Source organism: Fistularia commersonii, chromosome 25, assembly GCF_037954325.1.
Source record: "Fistularia commersonii isolate RoL2024-O1a breed Wild chromosome 25, RoL_Fcom_v1.0, whole genome shotgun sequence".
Taxonomy (NCBI): Eukaryota; Metazoa; Chordata; class Actinopteri; order Syngnathiformes; family Fistulariidae; genus Fistularia; species Fistularia commersonii.
The window spans coordinates 4,270,696-4,288,509 of NC_141308.1; the positions used below are offsets into that span (position 1 = coordinate 4,270,696).

The 17,814-nt window shown below is 38.9% G+C and overlaps 1 protein-coding gene and 1 long non-coding RNA gene across 3 annotated transcripts in view; one reads left to right on the forward strand and one right to left on the reverse strand.

Moving 5' to 3' along the window:
- Window positions 1-9,068, reverse strand: part of cdh2 (cadherin 2, type 1, N-cadherin (neuronal)) — a 62,538-nt gene extending 53,470 nt beyond the window's left edge. The window contains exons 1-3 of one of the 2 annotated variants that reach the window (XM_086172023.1): window positions 9,051-9,068; window positions 8,846-8,937; window positions 7,176-7,284 (exon numbers count right to left, since the gene is read on the reverse strand). In XM_086172023.1, coding sequence (XP_086028149.1) covers window positions 7,176-7,284; window positions 8,846-8,908 — 172 coding nt within the window. In that variant the 5' untranslated portion in view covers window positions 8,909-8,937; window positions 9,051-9,068. The other variant, XM_086172024.1, reaches the window with a different exon arrangement.
- The window catches only part of LOC147218886 (uncharacterized), a 116,919-nt gene that overhangs the window by 71,506 nt on the left and 27,599 nt on the right, over window positions 1-17,814 (forward strand). The gene's annotated exons all lie outside the window — the stretch shown is intronic.

A 17,814-nucleotide genomic window follows, 5' to 3' on the forward strand; every position in this document is an offset into this window, starting at 1 on the left:
CTCAGAGCAATATGTTGGTCACTGCCGTTGTGTGCACTCCAATGAGGAAATTGCCAGAGGTCACTCATAATATCTATGATTTCCTACACTGGTGTTAGCAAAGCCCACAAACTGTAGATGACTTGAGCAAAATAATACGGTGGGTTACATAAGTTTGTCTGATGAGCCATCAGTTCTTGGAGGAGGGGAAATGTTTTTAAGATTTAAATAAAAAATGCATTTAATTATATTTTATGGTGATATTTTGCCTATAAAGATTGAAGACCATTCAACACAACACAGTCAATACACAGTCAATGACTTGATCATCAATCATCAATAGTGAATAAGTCTCAGCATTGTTCAGATACTGTCTCTTGGCAGAGCACACAAAGCACAATTTGATGGACAGCGACTCAGTATAAAGAACAACTGAATAGAATATCAGTTTTACAAAGCTCATCTATGGAGTTCTAACAAAAGTATTACTATATCTTACAACTGCTTACACCCTCATGACTCAAACTGACGCAAACAAGGTCAATCAAAGAAACTAACTCAAACATAGAACAGAGGACTAAATATTTCAGCTCTGTCCATGCATAATCCAATGAAATCACATCAATCATTGTATAGACCGGAAGCCAATGGACCTCCTCCATCTTAAGATGTGAGGCAGAGAGATGCAGGAAGAGGAAAAGGCGTGGTGGATGAAAAAAGAGGATGCACAGGATGTCATGGGATACGACCTAGCAAGCCATGAGAGGTTAGTGTCCAGAAAAGCACTGGTGCGTTGACATTGAAGCTGAAACATAATAGTTGGTGTGGTCCACAGGAGGTAGTCACCTCTTTGTGAACATGGTTATAGTATCTGGGTCAATTAATATGCCCCAGCTTCAAATTTCTCTTTTATTGTCAGCGACATAATAGTAACCTAATTCATATCGTCTCTTAATACGACTGAGAGTTCTGAAGTGCTGTGTTCTTTCACTCGCACACAGGGATGGCTCAGCTTTTTTGGGCATATCTGCCCAAACTGTCTCATTTATGCATACATTTAAGCTACCTAATTTAAACTGCAGAGAAAGGCAATGTACCTGGCAGCTGTATGTTATCCCAGCTACAAAAGACAACAAATGCTGTTGAATATAAAACTGGGCATACGATGAATGTGCTCTTAAATAAAAGCAACAAAACCAAAATGTATTGCTTTAATGAGACAGAAAAAAGTAATGGCGAATAGGAGTGGTTTTGCTTCATCTCCTTGCCAATGGGAAAAAGTTTGGCCAAGGATCTGTGTTTCCTGATTTTACTTAACATAAAGAGATCTAGAGAGAGAAACTGTGGGTAAAATCAAATGAAGTATTGTGCATAAGCAGCTGGGGCAACATTGTAAACAGAGGTTTCTTTGTAGAAAGAATCTGTGAAAGAGATATGGAGCTGTTTGCTCTACCAGACAAAAAATGCTCTCCCACTGAAGAAAAATAGCACTGAAATCCACAAATCAGTCCACAGAACAGTAAACAATTCACTGGTGCTGATGTATTGTCTTCGAGGTGCAAGCAGGCAATTTCTTTTCTACAATGGTTGTAGTATTTCACTGGAGGAAAATAACATTAACCTAGTAATATGGAGGCATATGTGTAGGGAGCCAGGTCAATACAGCTATTTATACATGGCCTCATTACATAGAGGGGTCATCTTGTGCATTTCCTGGGTTTTTGTCACATTGAAAATACTACACTTCACCTTCATTACTGAAAAGAAAAAGAACCCTTATCACACAAATTATTACCATCAGCTTCTAAACATTCTATAACAACATTATGGCTAGTAAGTTTCAGGCGGGATTTCAAGCCACATTATCTAGGAACAATTCCATGAAAGTGTCTCGCTCTTCGTATCAGATGCCATTAATAATGAAAAAGTATAAGAGATTAATTTATATGTAGTAAATGCAAACATTTTTAAGACAAATAATTCTGAATGAATCGTGGACATAGCAGCATACTTCCGACTGCTTAGTTTTCAGTTGATTGCAAAACCATGGTATTTTTCAAACCAATATTGGTGAAACAATCTGCTTGAGACCGATTTAGCATTGAGCCATATTGAAAGAATCATATAGAAATTATAATGTCAATGTGATTGAACTGGCAATCTTATTGTAAATGGTGTCTTTTTAAATCTAACTTTTAGGATTGTTTTCTAAAAATCTATGAGAATAAAATATGTTCAAATTCATTGGTAAAACATGATAGACTTGATAGTAGTTTCAGGAGCTCCAGTTGGTGGTTGAGGTAAATATGACTGTGCGCCTGAACCAAAACATGCAACTTGCACTGGCAATATTTCTAAACTGAGAGCAGATCTTCTTCTAAGATCAAAATAAGCCCTTGTTTTTTGCAGTAAATCAACTGCAGGTCAAAACTCCTTAATAACTTAATAACTGAGCCTCTGGCATCTTCATTATACATCTCTGCATCTTGCCTTCCTCTTTCCTATTCTGAGAAGACTGCAATTTGAATAATACAGTGGGCAAATTTCAAATGTCGAGTCCTCATTATAGATGCCACTGTTCCTGCCACCTATCCCTCTGTAACGCCACCAAGAGCCTTCAAGATTAAACAAGCTAATTATACGCCAAGGACAAACCCCCACATTCTTACATTTAAAACAGAGGGACTCTGAAACTACAGTCCAATGTGGCACATTGAAAGGTGCCAAAAACAGAGGGCAGGGCCTTGAGCTGATAAGAGCGATACAACGGGAGGTGATGAAAAGTCATCAGACCATGTAAGCACCATACTTTTCAAGTGGTATCACTATCAATGTTCTGCTTCCAAATATGGTATGAATTAGTTCAAGCTGATTCATCTTCTTGGTAACATACAAACCAAAAAACTTCAGGATGAATAGAGTATACACTTTCCTAGCTGTCTTCTGCGGCCACACCCAGCAAGCTCAGATGGAACACTTTCTCTTCTACTTGCTTGTTGTAGGCTAGGTGAAGTGCATCAGGGATCGCTTTTCCAAACCATATACTGCCAAAATCAAATCTGCTATCAAAATATATGGTTATTTTCTGGTGCTCCAAGGAAAAAAGACACAATGATGGGAGAGGAAAATAAATTTATGCAGGCAGATAACATAAAGAATAAAACAAATTCCAGCTCCAACCCACCAATGATGCTTTAGCTGGGAATTGGAGCGCAGCCTTCATTACAACATATTGATTACAACAAACAAAGACCCTGGATTTATTGATCCACTTCCAGAAAAAAACGAAGGGTTATGCAGGCAGTGGAGTGCTCTTGTGAACAAACTTGCACTGAAACTGCTGTCTATGCTGAAAAAAGGAGAAGGGGTTCTGCAGTTTGAACCTCACCAAAGAGGGTAACAGCCATGGAGTTCCTCTTTAATGTCCCAAAATGAATAGTGAAGAGGTCAAATGTTCAACTGTGGCTATACTAGTTAAAATCAATAAATCTCCATAGTAATTCAGTTCAGTCTCCGTGTTTTACTCTGCAGCACAATGCCTCCTCAGTGATTATCCAGAGCACAGATTTTATATGTAAAAAATCATCACCAAGGACTTGATGAACCTCAAACATAATCTAAATTGCTGATACTTTGTTCTGAGGCTATTCCTCAGTTGGCTTATAATGAATATTTAATCAACCACAGCATCATCAAAGATAAAATACACTGGATAAAATTGTAATTTTGATGTGATTCAGATATGAGCCCTTACAACCACTTAGTCTTAACAGAATTAGCCAAAATCAGGTTTCTAAAATTGACGTTTTGTTCCAGTTACTGATGTTAAATCAATTTTCAAGGTTAGAACAGCAGCATGTAAGTTAGCCATACACCTTGTCTGACCTTGCTGCCCGGTTTCCAATTCAGTCAGCCCTTTCTAAGAGCCCCCCAACACAAAGGCCAAAAGTCTGTGCAGGAAAAGGGGTTGAGTATGTTGCTGAGCACTTGGCCCAGTTTACAGGAGAGGGTCGACCAGGGTCATGTCTCACTAAACACTGGGGCCCCTTAAATACATCTGAGCGGCCCCAGCTGTACCTTTGGCCATCAAAGCCTTATCAAAGTGCAAAGCACCAGAACAACATAAAGATATGCCCAGTGACTGCAAAATTGGAGATTTGGAAATATTAATGTTATTTTTGTCAAAGGGAAGACATTTCACTTTATTTAAAAGATTGCCCCTAAATAAGCACATCAAAGAAAAGCAATTATACATAATGATAGATTAACAGAAAAAAAAAGGATATATTTGGCCTGAGAGAACCTTCCAGTCAATGTTCTCACTGCTGATATTGATGCTAATTGTGTAAATTACATTATGGTAAACTATAAATTCCCAACCCCACACCGCCAACTTCCCCTTGCAGCCAGTCTACCAAGTCCTCTTGACACCCCTACATTAAAATCCCTTGAAACAAGGCTAGACCAGACTATAAACATATTGCTCTTTCAAGAGCTTGCATTGTTATCAAGAAATGAAATAAACCACAGAACTTAAGGGTGAAAGACATAAAAATTAGCAAAGTATGGTTAGGGCTAGGGATGGCAGAATAGTGGCATAAGAGAGTAAATTAAGCTCAATTAGGCTTTTGGGCTCTTCATTCTTTTCATTAACCCAGTTTTAGGGAGGGGGAAACCTCTGCTGAATGATGCTCTGCCTGACTCACTCGTCAATCCTCCTTTTAAGGCCTTATCTGAAAAACCAGCTCAGTGTGTCAGCTCTCCAAAGCCACCAAAATTCCGTTAAAACTCCTGGGGGTACACCGCCTACTGCCACAGCCTACCTAAAAATCAAATGCAATTCAGATATACCAGTCATGTTATCAAGCATTTAAACAAGATAGATCAGACCATCAGTGTTTGGGTAGATATTGACACATTCAATGAAAGCGTCAACTAACAGTTCAGAAAAATGACGCTGCTTTCATGAAGTCTGATGACAGATAACAACAACATTTAGGCTATCTATTTCTCCTCAATCCGGCTAAAGATAGTATTCCATATTTAGAGGCAAAATCAGATGGGTCTCAGAGGGTCGCTATCAGGTTAGCATGACACGATTTTGCATCTGCAATTGATCAGCATAACACTCTATTATACTGTAATACAAGAAATGAATTGTTCAGCCTTGAATTTGCTGCTACTCTTTTGAGGAACTTTATAGAAATAAGTTTTTGGAGTTGCATTGAAAAACAATGCGGTATTACTTAGATAGTGGTTAAAGTCTAGGGGACACCAAAAGCAGGGTGATTAAATCTTACTATCAAACACCAAGGCTTACTGGCAGGCCATCAAATCCACAGGATATCTTCAATTTAGCGCATACAATGCCAGTTGTTTACACGTAAACTCCCACCATTTCCAGGTTTATAGCCCCCAGGGTGTGTATTCTCTTAATCTGCAACAAAGGGTAGTCTTCAATTACATGAGACAAGGATATCTAACAACTCTTCCTACTGTCTCTAATGCACATTTCTGGGGTCTGCTGCAACAAAACACGGGCCGGAGTGTCACATTACTGTCACTTTGCAAAAGATACAGATTGTATTTCACTGATGTACAACCAGATCCCATTTCAGTAGAACGGCAGAAACTAGTGACCACTCATTACCTTAGCATATAAATGACTGGGTTATTCAAAAGACTACGTCTATGCTTTATCACGCAAAGAGCCCAGTCTTTAAGGTATGTTTTAGGAAAATATGCATCTTGTCAATCTCATGCTTTTCTACTCACTGTTTATTGATAAGTAAAGGTATTGGAATACAAGAACATAAATTAGCCTGCTTAATGCAGCTATGGAAGCAGAAAGCTCCTAGCCAAAAGCGATATCCCAAAACACCATGGTGAAAGTAACATTTTAAAAACCTGGGAATACGCCTAACACCGTAGAGGCTGTGTCTTTCAAAAAACACCACAGGAGCCTTTCATTAAAGAATGTGGTTTCATTAACATCATCCCACACTGCTGAACCCTGCTGCATTACAATGACACAGGAGTGCCCCTCTCTGTCAAGGAAATCTCCACAGAGCAACAACTCACTGGGGGAGGGGAAGGCAAAGAAAAGAGAAGAGGGGGGAGGGGACAAAAAGGAGAACCTTATTACCCCTGGTCACGGCTCATCCACAAGCCAACAAGAGGGAAATCCATCACCCACAGGATCAAACAGACACTTGTGCACAAGGTAAAGCCCAGTGAAAGCCATACCCACCCATCTAAACATTCGCCTCTCTCTCTTCTTTCCTCTCGTCATTGCTTCCTCCCCCACCACCTGTCTGAATCACGCCAACAGCACCATGCAAGTTTTTGGCACACAGTGTGAAATCCAACACAAGCGAGAATGTTTTCTGGCCTAAATGACCTCAGGGCTGTAACCTCCCTGGTGGCGTACAGGTGATATATTCAAGTTTTTATTGCCGTGTGCCTATGTACCAATTTACTGTGGCTGCATCCAGATTCAGCAAATGTTAAACTTCAGGAGACAGAATTAGTCATGCCTTTCTCAGTGCAATGAACCTTAGCAAAGAAAAGAAAGTATTCAGTATCTTAAACACTCTATTGGTATAATACGATGGAAAAATGACTTAACATTAGAGGATTGTATCTTAAGCATATATGCTGAAAGACTTGCATTAATTCTTCCAGTGACTCAACTTAATAAAGTAAAAGTGCAATTTGAAATGAATCTATGTCTTTAAAACTGAACCTTTAATAAAAAGTATATTCCTGAATATTTGAAATGTTTTTTCAATGAGAATAAAACAAATGGACAACAATGGATGAGGATATTAAAATAGTTAAACAAACCAGTAAAAGGCATGAAATATTTTAATAGGTGCATTAAATGCTTTGATAAAGTTGCCCGGGGTTTCAAATCTGTGTGTAATTGATTTTTATCCCCTGCTACAAGACGCGTCCCCTGTTTGATAAACAAAGTTTCAACAGTCAGCATTCATATCCAGAAAAGACTGTGTGACTGTGTGACTGTGTGAGCCAACACTTCAGAAACAAACCATATGTGTCTACCCACATAAAGCAGAATTTAGACAAACTATACAAGAGCTATAATATCTGATATATATTGTGTAAAATACTCCAAGTCAGACATGAATTGGCATCCAGCACTGAGCAACACGAGGGAAGTTTTCACCACTTACCGCTAAAAAGGGGCTGTCCTTTCACTGTGTTTTCTGGCACCACCACCTTGTATAGATCTTCAGAGAAGCCTGGCCTGCATGGTGGGGTGACCCTGCTCTCTGCTGCAATCTGTGGCCATGAAGGGGGGGAAACGAATAAGGGGGTGCAACAATGAGTCATAAATCACCTCCCAAAAATGCACTCTGTGGCCTCCAAAAACCTCTTGGTCACGTTCTGAAGCCTTAACAGTTGTACAAAAGCATCTGTTGTTTTTATAGCAGGGACCGCAATTAGGATAATGAGGCCAAAAGGGTTAAGCATTAGCCAAAAAAGCATGGCTAGGCAAGAACAAGCTCCATTTGTCCTGCTGGTGGGGCCCAGACACAGGGTAACGGTTATTGCCTTCTCTCTACGCGGCCCTTCTGATCGAGATCCGACTCCGGACAAACACGTCAATCTGAATTACGAGAAGTATGAAACAAAAAGTACATGATAACAGTCCACTGTTGTGAGGAAATTAAAGTATCAGGGACAGTCAGAGTTAATATGACAAAACCAGAGATCCACACAAATCTTAATAGTTTTTAAGCGATTTATTCTCCACGTTTTGGAGAGGAAAGCTACATGACGTACGAAATGATGGATCGTTTGCAATAAACTCAAAATGAATCAGTAAAACTATTGTTTTATGAAAATCCAAACAAGATTGCACAAGAAGAAATTCTCCGCTGTGTCCGAATATACTCTATCAGACAGCCAGAGTATTGATGTAGCCCCGAGACCAGTGCCCTGACCCTTTTTCCTTGCATGCAGACCCAGAAGAATGTAAAACGAGAGGGGCAGTGCTGAAAAAGAGCATTGTGGGTATCCGTGCCACTTGCCATTCTTAATCAGAAGAATTTAAATGGGAAACTCTTGCAGAAGGAGGGGGAGGAGCGGAGCCGGAATTCTTGCACGTTAATACTATGTCTCTGGGATATACAGTTTGGATTCGAATATTACCACATCCCATTTATTTGCGACAACTATTTCACGCCCATATTATGTACTTCTCTCTTTTTTTTTTTTTTTGTTTAGAAATTTCACCCCGCGAGCTTAATTTTCAAAAGAAATCACGCAGGAAAATGTATTTCTTTCCAAGTAAAGTTAACCTGAGCTTCCATTTTATTACAGTGCGATTACACACTACTTTTCATTGTTGTTCATAACGGCTCCTCACGAATGGGACTCACGGGAGGGTAGGGACACGCTGCAGCAATCTACAGATTTATTCAACCCAAACTATAACAGTAACATTAACAGTAGGTGAATGTGGTCCTGTTACGACCCGAGTTGGTGACAATATAGATCCGACTTTAAGAAACCTTGGATAACGGTAGAATATTTAAAGATGACACGAACATGTGTATGGTGTTGTTTAAAAACGAGGTCTCGTGAGAACCGTTAGCCGGGAATTGCAACGCAAGCTGAGGAAGTAAAAAGAAAACGACCGCGTCGTGAATTTATGTTCGTGATTTTGTGTGGCAATACATCGCGTTGCGGGAAGGAGGGGGAGTTGGGGGGTTGAGGGTAGCCTCCCGCATTTAAACGCCGACAAGGAAACAAGAGGAAACCCTACCGCATCGCCTCGGAGCGACGAGAAAACTGACCGGCGTAAACTCCGCTCGACACCGCTCTTAAATGACATTACCTGCAGTCCGGCCATGACCGCTAGCAGGAGCAGACCGCTGCCCTCTTGTCGTCGTGAGTACATTGGTACGCCTCTGACGCTGAATTCCCCCTCTTCGGTATTTCAAAAAAAATGAAAAAAAAAATAAGATGAGGACGTAATATTTAAAAAATCCCCCGGGTGAGAAATATGTGGTAAGGTTCCTGTAGTGTAAAGATAAAAGCACCAGCAGTATGAAGGGGTGGTGGCGGCAGCATGAAGCAGCCTCCTCCTCAGTCTATCCAAAGCGTACTGAGAGGAGAAGCACTGCCTGGTACTGAGGCTGCTGCTCCCTCCCATCCACTCCGACACAAAAACAAAAGGAGTCCCGATCGGCAAAACGCAAGACGCCTATCTCACTGTCTCTCCCTGCTGGCAGCACTGGCAACTTCACTGCTGGGATCGAACGAGGTTCTCCTGTGACATCAATCAGTGGATCCAGAGCCATTTCAATACATTCAGTTGATTGTATCTTCTTATTTTTGGAACCCCCCCCCCCCCCGTGCAAGTGTGCATAAAAGGTGCTGGTCACAGTTGTATGTGTAGTTTAAGTTCTGTACCCACGATCTTTGAAAGTAATATATTTTAAGACAGCTTTGCTATCCAAAATTTAATGAATAATGAAGCTGAACAATAATGACTTGGCTATCCCCGGTTCCAATTAGCTGTCTAACCCAAAACTTTAAAAACAGAAAAACTAATAGCCTTAAAATCACCTTTTAGTTTTTACATGTGACTTTCAAATTAATCCAACCAATCGTCTTTCATAGGGGCTGCCAGTCTTTCAGCACAAAATTTTATATCAATGTTATAAACTGAGACGTTATTATTTTGACATTGGTGAGAATGCATGACTGTATTGTTTTATACTTGAATGATTCGTGAGTTGCTGTGTTCTCAGTTATCCGCGTTTCAGTTGGTTCTTTGTTTGGTTGGTTTGTGGCCAACATTCCATTGATCATTAGCTGGAGGATTTTGATTGCACTGCCCTCAGATAATTGCCATTTACTGCACATTTGATCTCACAGCTTATTGATTGTAAATGTATTGGTCTTATATCTGTGTAGAGTGTGTGTTTTGCTTGTTTTCTTCTTCACTTAGATAATCTGTTCACAAATGACATGATCACTGTGCAATGTGGTGTTTTGCATTGTATTCATTTATCCTCACTTAAGCTTACAATTCATGAGTATAAGCTTTATTTTTTCATGTTCTGCTTAACTATGCAATGAATAATTCCCTTACATTATCTGCTCAATATAGTAGTGCCTGATGAAGGTTAAATAACCTCAGTTGTATTCCTGGCACATAATTAACTATTAAGAGATGGCTCTATGGAAAAGAGTCAATTAGCAACAAAGAGATGTCTCAAATACTCGAAAATATTTCCATAAGTGAAGAAACAACAAGGGTTGCCTTTTAGTTTACCTTTTATGGGGAAACCAGTTGTTTTCACAGTTATTGTTTTTTTTTGAGTGCCATGCGACTGTGAGGCTTTTCTCTTCCTCCAAAACAACCCCTCTTCTTCAAAGGGTAAATCATAATCCTAAACAAACAGTGAACAGTATCACATCCCATGTACAGTCAGCAAACAGATACAAGAAGAAAGGATTAATCATATGTGTGAGTGGTCACTTCTGGGAACAAGTGGCTATGTCGCCTCACAGTCTCGTCAATGATTAGCATGCCTGATCAGCCATGTTTTAAAATAATTAGCCTGTCTTTGGTGGTAATGAATCTAATCAAAAAAGGAATTAAAATGGAGAAAAAAATCCTCTTAGTTCATATTAGTAAAAATGATGTGCCCATAGTTTCTGTGACCAGTTTCTTCATATCTATGAGAGAACATGAAGAAACTGCTGCAGTCAAACACTTTCATGTTGTATTTGTCAAACCATTTTGCCACTCCAAGAAATGTACATGTAGTGATATGTACGTGAATTAGGCATGATGTCAAATATGTGATTAAAAACTGTCATTAAGCCTGCATGTAGCTTGTTCTGTTGTTGAGACATAATGCAATCTCGGCATGTGTTCTCTGTGTGTAGACATATAATATTGTTTATGAGGCATGTTTGAGGCAACAGTATGATTCACTTTGGTTGTGGTGCTGACACTGAGGTTGACTCTCATAACTTTAGATGTGAGAGGGATGGTGGCCTGGCGAGGCTTTTGATTCTACACCTTTTACTCTGCACAATTGGATGCAGCTTGTAGCATTGCAGCATGGTGGCCTTGATGACACTGGAGGAAAAATGGACAAGGTCAGCAGCTCTTTCAAATCCCCAGTGTTTCTTCATGCTGAATTTATGGTGATACAGTAATATCACATATTTTAATTTTTTTGTCCTTTCTACTAGAAGTCAAGTAGATGAACCTTCGTGACACACCTTTCTGTGGGAATTCATCTGTGCATATGTATCATGGTTCTTGAAACTGTGATTATTCAACTTTCTGTCGGTGAGGGAAATTGTATTCTCTTTTTGTATAAAAACATATTGTGACCCCTCTCAACAGTTGTCTAATTACCTTGTCACTGGCAACCCTCCATGTGTCAAAGGTTGCTTTGGAACAAATTAGTGAGTGGAAAGGAGTAACATAGTCTTCCAAGCCATTATCAATTCCAATCAAGCTTCATTGTTATGCATTCAATGGCAGATCTCTAAGGACTACAGTAAAGCCCTGATTATTCTTCTCTTGTCTTTTATGCCATTTGAACAATGATGCCAAATCGAGGCACGCTTGTATTCGAGTGAACATTAGTATGTATGTTGTATGTTCCTTGGATGCTTACAGCTATTTCTTGAGGTATTTTGCAGTAAAGTAATTATAGTGTATCGATCCTTGCCAATAACACATGCCGTGTTTTAGGAAAAAGTACAAGATTTGATAATGAAATGTCTTTTTGAAAAGTCAGACCTTATTGGTTTGTTTGAGAAGTAAAAGTGTTTGAGACATTTCAACTATTCTCACAGTAATTTAGTCAGCAGAAGGATTTGATGCCACATCCCTGTTAGCAATCAAAGAAAAATGCTGTTTTGCAACCTCTCAGCAGCTATGGCAACATTTGCTGATTCGCATGGCCCATACTTGTATGTGTCTCCCAAAGTTAGGGGATTTAAATTTGTACTGGGAGCTACATCTGCCTGCTGTGTTCTGGAGTAACCCACACATCAAATACTGATTGATTATCTGATTAAGGAAACTACAGCAACCCCAGAAGAGGAGAAAAAGATCTTTGGTTTGTGATTCAATAAAAAGTGAGTGTATTGATTTGAAATGGCTCACCCAACAAAATAATGGCTCATTAGTTCCATTCACATGTCACTGTAAATTTCATTTTAGCTAAAAAGTTTAAATCAGATTTAAGTTGTTTCTAATTCTAATTTATTGATCATTTGTCTTAAAATAATTTCAATAATTATCCAATATTCATGATATGAGAAGAAAATGTCAATATTAATTTCAAAACATTTATTTGTCAATTAAAGTCTTTAGGGTCATTTTACATTAACGAGGTAATATAATCAATAATTAGTTTCAAAACACACCACTCACCTGCCTTTTGCTGAAATTATGGTGTGAACATTCCTTTTTCCACAATAGATATGTAAAGCACTTTTACGGAAGAGTATCCAAGCAAACATTTATTAATTTCCCCCATCACCAAATGAAAAATATGCCTAGGTGCTGTTGTTATCAAGACTAAAACTTTGCTCTCATTGATTGTTTATTCCCCCACACATGGCAGGTCAGTCAAATATTCTTGTGCTCAAACACACAGGAAATTTAACTTTACAGAATCTTTGCCCAGTCCTGTAAGGCCTGTTCTTATTACATTTTAATGGTCATAGTGTCTGATAGTATATGCAACTAGCCAGTAAACAATGGGTGACCTGAGCTCTGTTGGGGAAAAAAATGTCAGTTAAGCAGTCAGAGTTGAAGATAAGAGAAGATTAGTTTCAGCAGTGTCTGCTCTTGTACCAGCCTGGCTGCTGGAACAGCTACATCACGCTCTTTGACCTTCAACCCCAGTGTGAGGTCGAGGACCATTTTATGCCATGGCTAGCAATCTGCTCACTGGTGGGTTGCCTGCCAGTTCTTTGTTGCTTTGTTTGCAGAGTAGATTCAGCAGTCAATGGTCCCTTCACTTCACTGTGAGACAAAGGTAACCATTACACTGACTGTTGATGCATGTGTATGCTATGTTGAATCTGAATCCTGAATCTGAGCTGGACCTTTTCAGCGGCAAGTTATATATATTATTTGCTTTGGTATTCTAAGAGAGAAGCGTAATAATCGGAGATAATGCCAGAAGTCGCTGTATCTCAACATCTCACTCAGTTCTTGCCAGCATATTGGAAAATATGAGGTTTGGGGCAGCATATTTACAGTTTCCTCTATTCCCAACAAGAGCGCTGCAGCAACACCTCCCTCTCCTCTCCGCTAAACTGCTAATTGCCAGTTTAATCAAATACACATTTTCAGAGGGCAGCAGAGCTGAGAGGCCATGATGCCCATTGATTAATCTGATATTGCCTTACCCCCCCAGCTGCATGTTTTCGGGCAAAATGTCATGCAGGCAGTTGTGTTTTTTTTTTTTTCTTTCTCCACACAATGTGTTAAACTTTGTTGAAACTTTGTTGAAAACAATCCTGTTTTCAATTAATTAGATATTATGATTCCAGACAATATGTGTGAGAATAGGCATATCCATGAACTGGAGTTTGACAGCGAACTGCCCTTACTTTTTTAATTTCACTTATTCAGTAATTACAGAAATGTAATTTTCAATTGTGTGCCAAAACTTCACTTATGACTATGAAAATATCGAATTACTAAGTTAACATTAACCAAGAAAGTCAAAACCCCTGAGTGTTCTCGCAAAGTTGTTAAAAATAGCAGCAGATATAAATGAAGTGGTTGATACTTTTCACAAATTTTTCCATCTATGGCGTGTTCATCATTTTCTGTGCTCGCTGCAGATGGGCCCGATTAGATTGGCAGCTGCTTGAGGTGCTGCAGGGAATTCAGACAAATCAAATACTGTAAACTCTTCAGCTTAAAGATAAATTGAGTGTTTTAACAGAGATTCCTCATCCCTCTCACTCTGGTATACTTTCAGCATTTGGTACCAATTAAAATAAACTTGCAGGAAAAGCTTTTGCTACACTCTATATAAAAATAAAACTTGAGAAAAAAACAATACGGGAGACCTAAAAATTTGATATCATTTTACATTTGTTTCAGGTTTTTAACATTTGAAAGTTTATTGCAGTGTTTTCCTTTTGCAACTGCAATTATTTCCCTACAGGAAAGCATTGCAAACATTTGTTATCTTCTAAGATAAGATTAGAGGTGTTCAGTTTCTGTTACTTTTTCAATTTTATTGCTGTCAAGTACAATTGTGAAGCAGACTTATCAACACCATCACTAAACCCTCCTTTAAAAATTGCAACCAAATATTATCAATATGTGAATTTGTGATAAAAGGTAAGTCCTTTGTGCCTTTGAATCCTGCAGCACTCACAAAATATTATATTATGCTTCATTGATTTACATCCCATTGCCAATGAATGCATGCATGGATACATTCACAGGCCCAGGATGGATACTTTTTAGTTAATGTTGTATCATGTTTTTTTTGTGCAGTTGATCTATGAAATAGCTTTGTAAGCAAGCGTTTCTTCAGCGTCTACTAACCATGTAATTCAAAAAATGAACCACAGCCAAAACAATACAGGCCTGTTGGGTGATCTGCTAATTCTGATATCTCCGGCAGCTAGCAGCCAAAAAATGATTCTCTGTGGATAGACATGTTAGAATGCTTCATTAAATGCTGTTTTAATTCAAGAGTTATTACTATACTTTCCATGCATGTGGTACCCATTGTTCAGGCAAGTTCATCTAAACCATACAGGTTATGATGATTAAAAAATTATATAATTCCTGCTTTTCACATTACTCGCACTTTTTATGTCAATTGTCTACCAGCTGTGTTCCCTTTTACTTGAAAAACAAACATACCATTTCAATCCCATACAAGACAAGCTCTTCGGTATCTTTGGTATGCACTGATCAAAATTTATGTCCTCTTATCACCTGGAGCTGGAGTGAGACTGGGTCTCTGGTCGTGACAGCCTGATTTAGGAGTGGACTAAGAGCCTCTCTGAGTAGAGGAGTCAGGAAGGATTGATATGAAACTTTTATTGTTGCTCACTCACCCTTGTGTGTTTCTCTGTCTCACTCTGGGTTTTGCTATCAACACCTTAATTTTTGAAAAAGTCTACTTTTTTTCTTTTAATGAGATTAGAGGGAACCTCAGCATATTGTTTGTCATATTTGTTGTTCTGCGTAACTTCAGCCAAACTGGGTTAGATTGTTTCAGTGGAGGCAATTCCATTTCAAACAAATTAGATTGCTTTCAAGCAAATGGCCTAGAGGCTTGATAGGAAAAGGTGTCACTATTTACTATTGGTTTTAAAAGGCCACAAAGGGGGGCTCCTAAAAAAATCAGATTGCATAAAGGGTACAATGCTTTATTTAAAAAGATTATAACTCCCACAAAATACACAAAATATGAGATAATTTAAATGCCATTACAAGAATTGGATCACGGAATTTTGAAGCCCTTTATTTTGTGTATATATATATATATGTGTATATATATATATTTATATATTTATATGTTTGTATACCAGGAACTATAAAAAATGTATTATTATGGACAAAAAAATTAGCTCCAGGCACACAATAACTTGGTCAAGATTTCAGGTTTTACAGTAAATATGACTAATAATTTGACACAACATATGCATTTAATTAGATAAAAATGTCATACTAATTCATACTAATTGTCAAAATACCTGTTCTAATAAACTTGCCCTGGAGGATTATCTATCATCCTACCAATGTGAACAGGATCAGTGTCAGGTGCATCATGTTATCTCAGTAGTTCATTAACAGTCAGCAAATGTATCAAGTGCTTTAGAAGCAGTTTTACTTTGATTTTTTCAAAAGACAATAATTCATATTTTCACCCAGATGAGATACTTACAGTTAGTCCCAGAAATATTTGGGCAGTAACACAAGTTCTGTTATTGTAGCTGTAAACATATTCAGGATACAATTATAGAATCAATATGGGCTTAAAGTGAAAAATCTCAACTGTAATTTGAGAGTATTCCCCTTCAACATTGGAGCAAGGGTTTAAGAATTACAGCTCTATGAAGCTACCTCTTTTACAAGGGACCAAAAGTAATTGGACAATTGACTCAGAAAGCTGCAAAAAAACAGGGCTGCATGGGCTCTTTCCTCAGTAACCTGTCATCAATGAAGCAGTTACAAAGTCTGTAGTTGAAAAGAAGAAATCTGTCAGAGAGATAGCAGAAATGTTAGAAGTCACATAAACATTTTGGTACATTTTGTGAAAAAATGAGCGCACTGGTGAGCTTGGGAACTCAAAAGGCCTGGATGTCCACGGGAGACAACAGTGGTGGATGATTGCAGAATCCTTTCCATATTTGCAGTATATATATATCGACAATGTACTTTCTCTTTAAGCAGGGTCTCTATCTGGAGGGTCTGTATTTTAAGCCTTTATTTGTGATTGATAAAGCAGAATATCACCAAAGATCATTCATAGCCCATTTGCAAAATCACTTGATCATTTGTAATAAAAGTCTTCAAAGAATGGACCGAGGTTTTAACACATATACAGACAGCCACGGGAGCAGATGTTAGTGACAGGTTGCTCAGGGAGAAGAGGGCCTCATTTGGCACCTTGTGAAGGTGATCATCAGACATATAACTGTTACCCTTGCTCTCCACACAGACACGACTGCACTCTGTAGCAGCTAGTAAATGAAACAGGAATGTTGGTGATAATTGCGTGCATATAGTCTGACAAGTAGGATCTTTAGTTACTTTTTTTCCGCGATGACAAGTATCAAAATAATATCTATATCTTCATTTGGTTAAAATAAGTGTAATGCATCGGGTGACTCATGCAAACTGCACTCTGCCAGCATAGAAAGCATGTAGGACTTTTCAAAACAACCACGATTCAAGGCTTTTCTGTCATCACGTTAGCCATTTTCATTCAAAAATACCTCTCTCAGATTAACAGTATATCAAAATAGTTTAATCAACTCCCAGTTATTTTTGCAGACATTTCCTTCGATTAATATTTGTTAACAATCTCTGCTTTTTACCCTTTCAACTTCTCTCTCATCTTTCTTGTTGTCTACATAACTGTTTTCCTTTGATTTAGTCCTTCAAGATGGTGGCTTGGCCAAGTCTTCGCTGACCTTGCAGAAAATTTTAGCCAGTCTGCCCAACAGGCAGTTCTCCTGCTGCACATAGACATATGCGAGCATGCACGCACAGGCGCACACGCAAACACGCACCACACAAAAGCACATGTACACGCAGACATTTCCCGATACAAGTAGTGAATGATTGTGTCAGTGAGTTGGATGTGAGTCAACCTGCTGCTCCATGGCCCTCACAGCAGAACCATAAATGAGTGTCTCACTGAAATAACAATGGGCTTGGGTTTGTGGACTCCACGAGGGGGGAAATGTGAGGGGGGCCAAATGGTGGTCAAATGGAGTTACTCACTGGTGCCTGAACAGCCATGTATCACCTTTAGAGGAGGGGTTTCTGAGACAACCTGCTGTGCTGGAGAGACACAAGGTGTGAAGGATGCAGGATAAGGAGGCAAAGGAAGTAAAGCTAGAGAGTTATTCAGGATTCCATGTGTGATAACTATGACTTGATAGAGTGAAAAATATATTCTAACCTTCTCATTCCTCCAAATAGCAATGGACTAGATAAGCAGAAAAGGACATCATGCAAAGCTTTGACTGTGTCCTTGTTTCCTCCTCTTGACTCCTGTCCCCCTTCTGCCATGCATTATAAAAGCTGATTATGACAGTGACGGCTCCTCA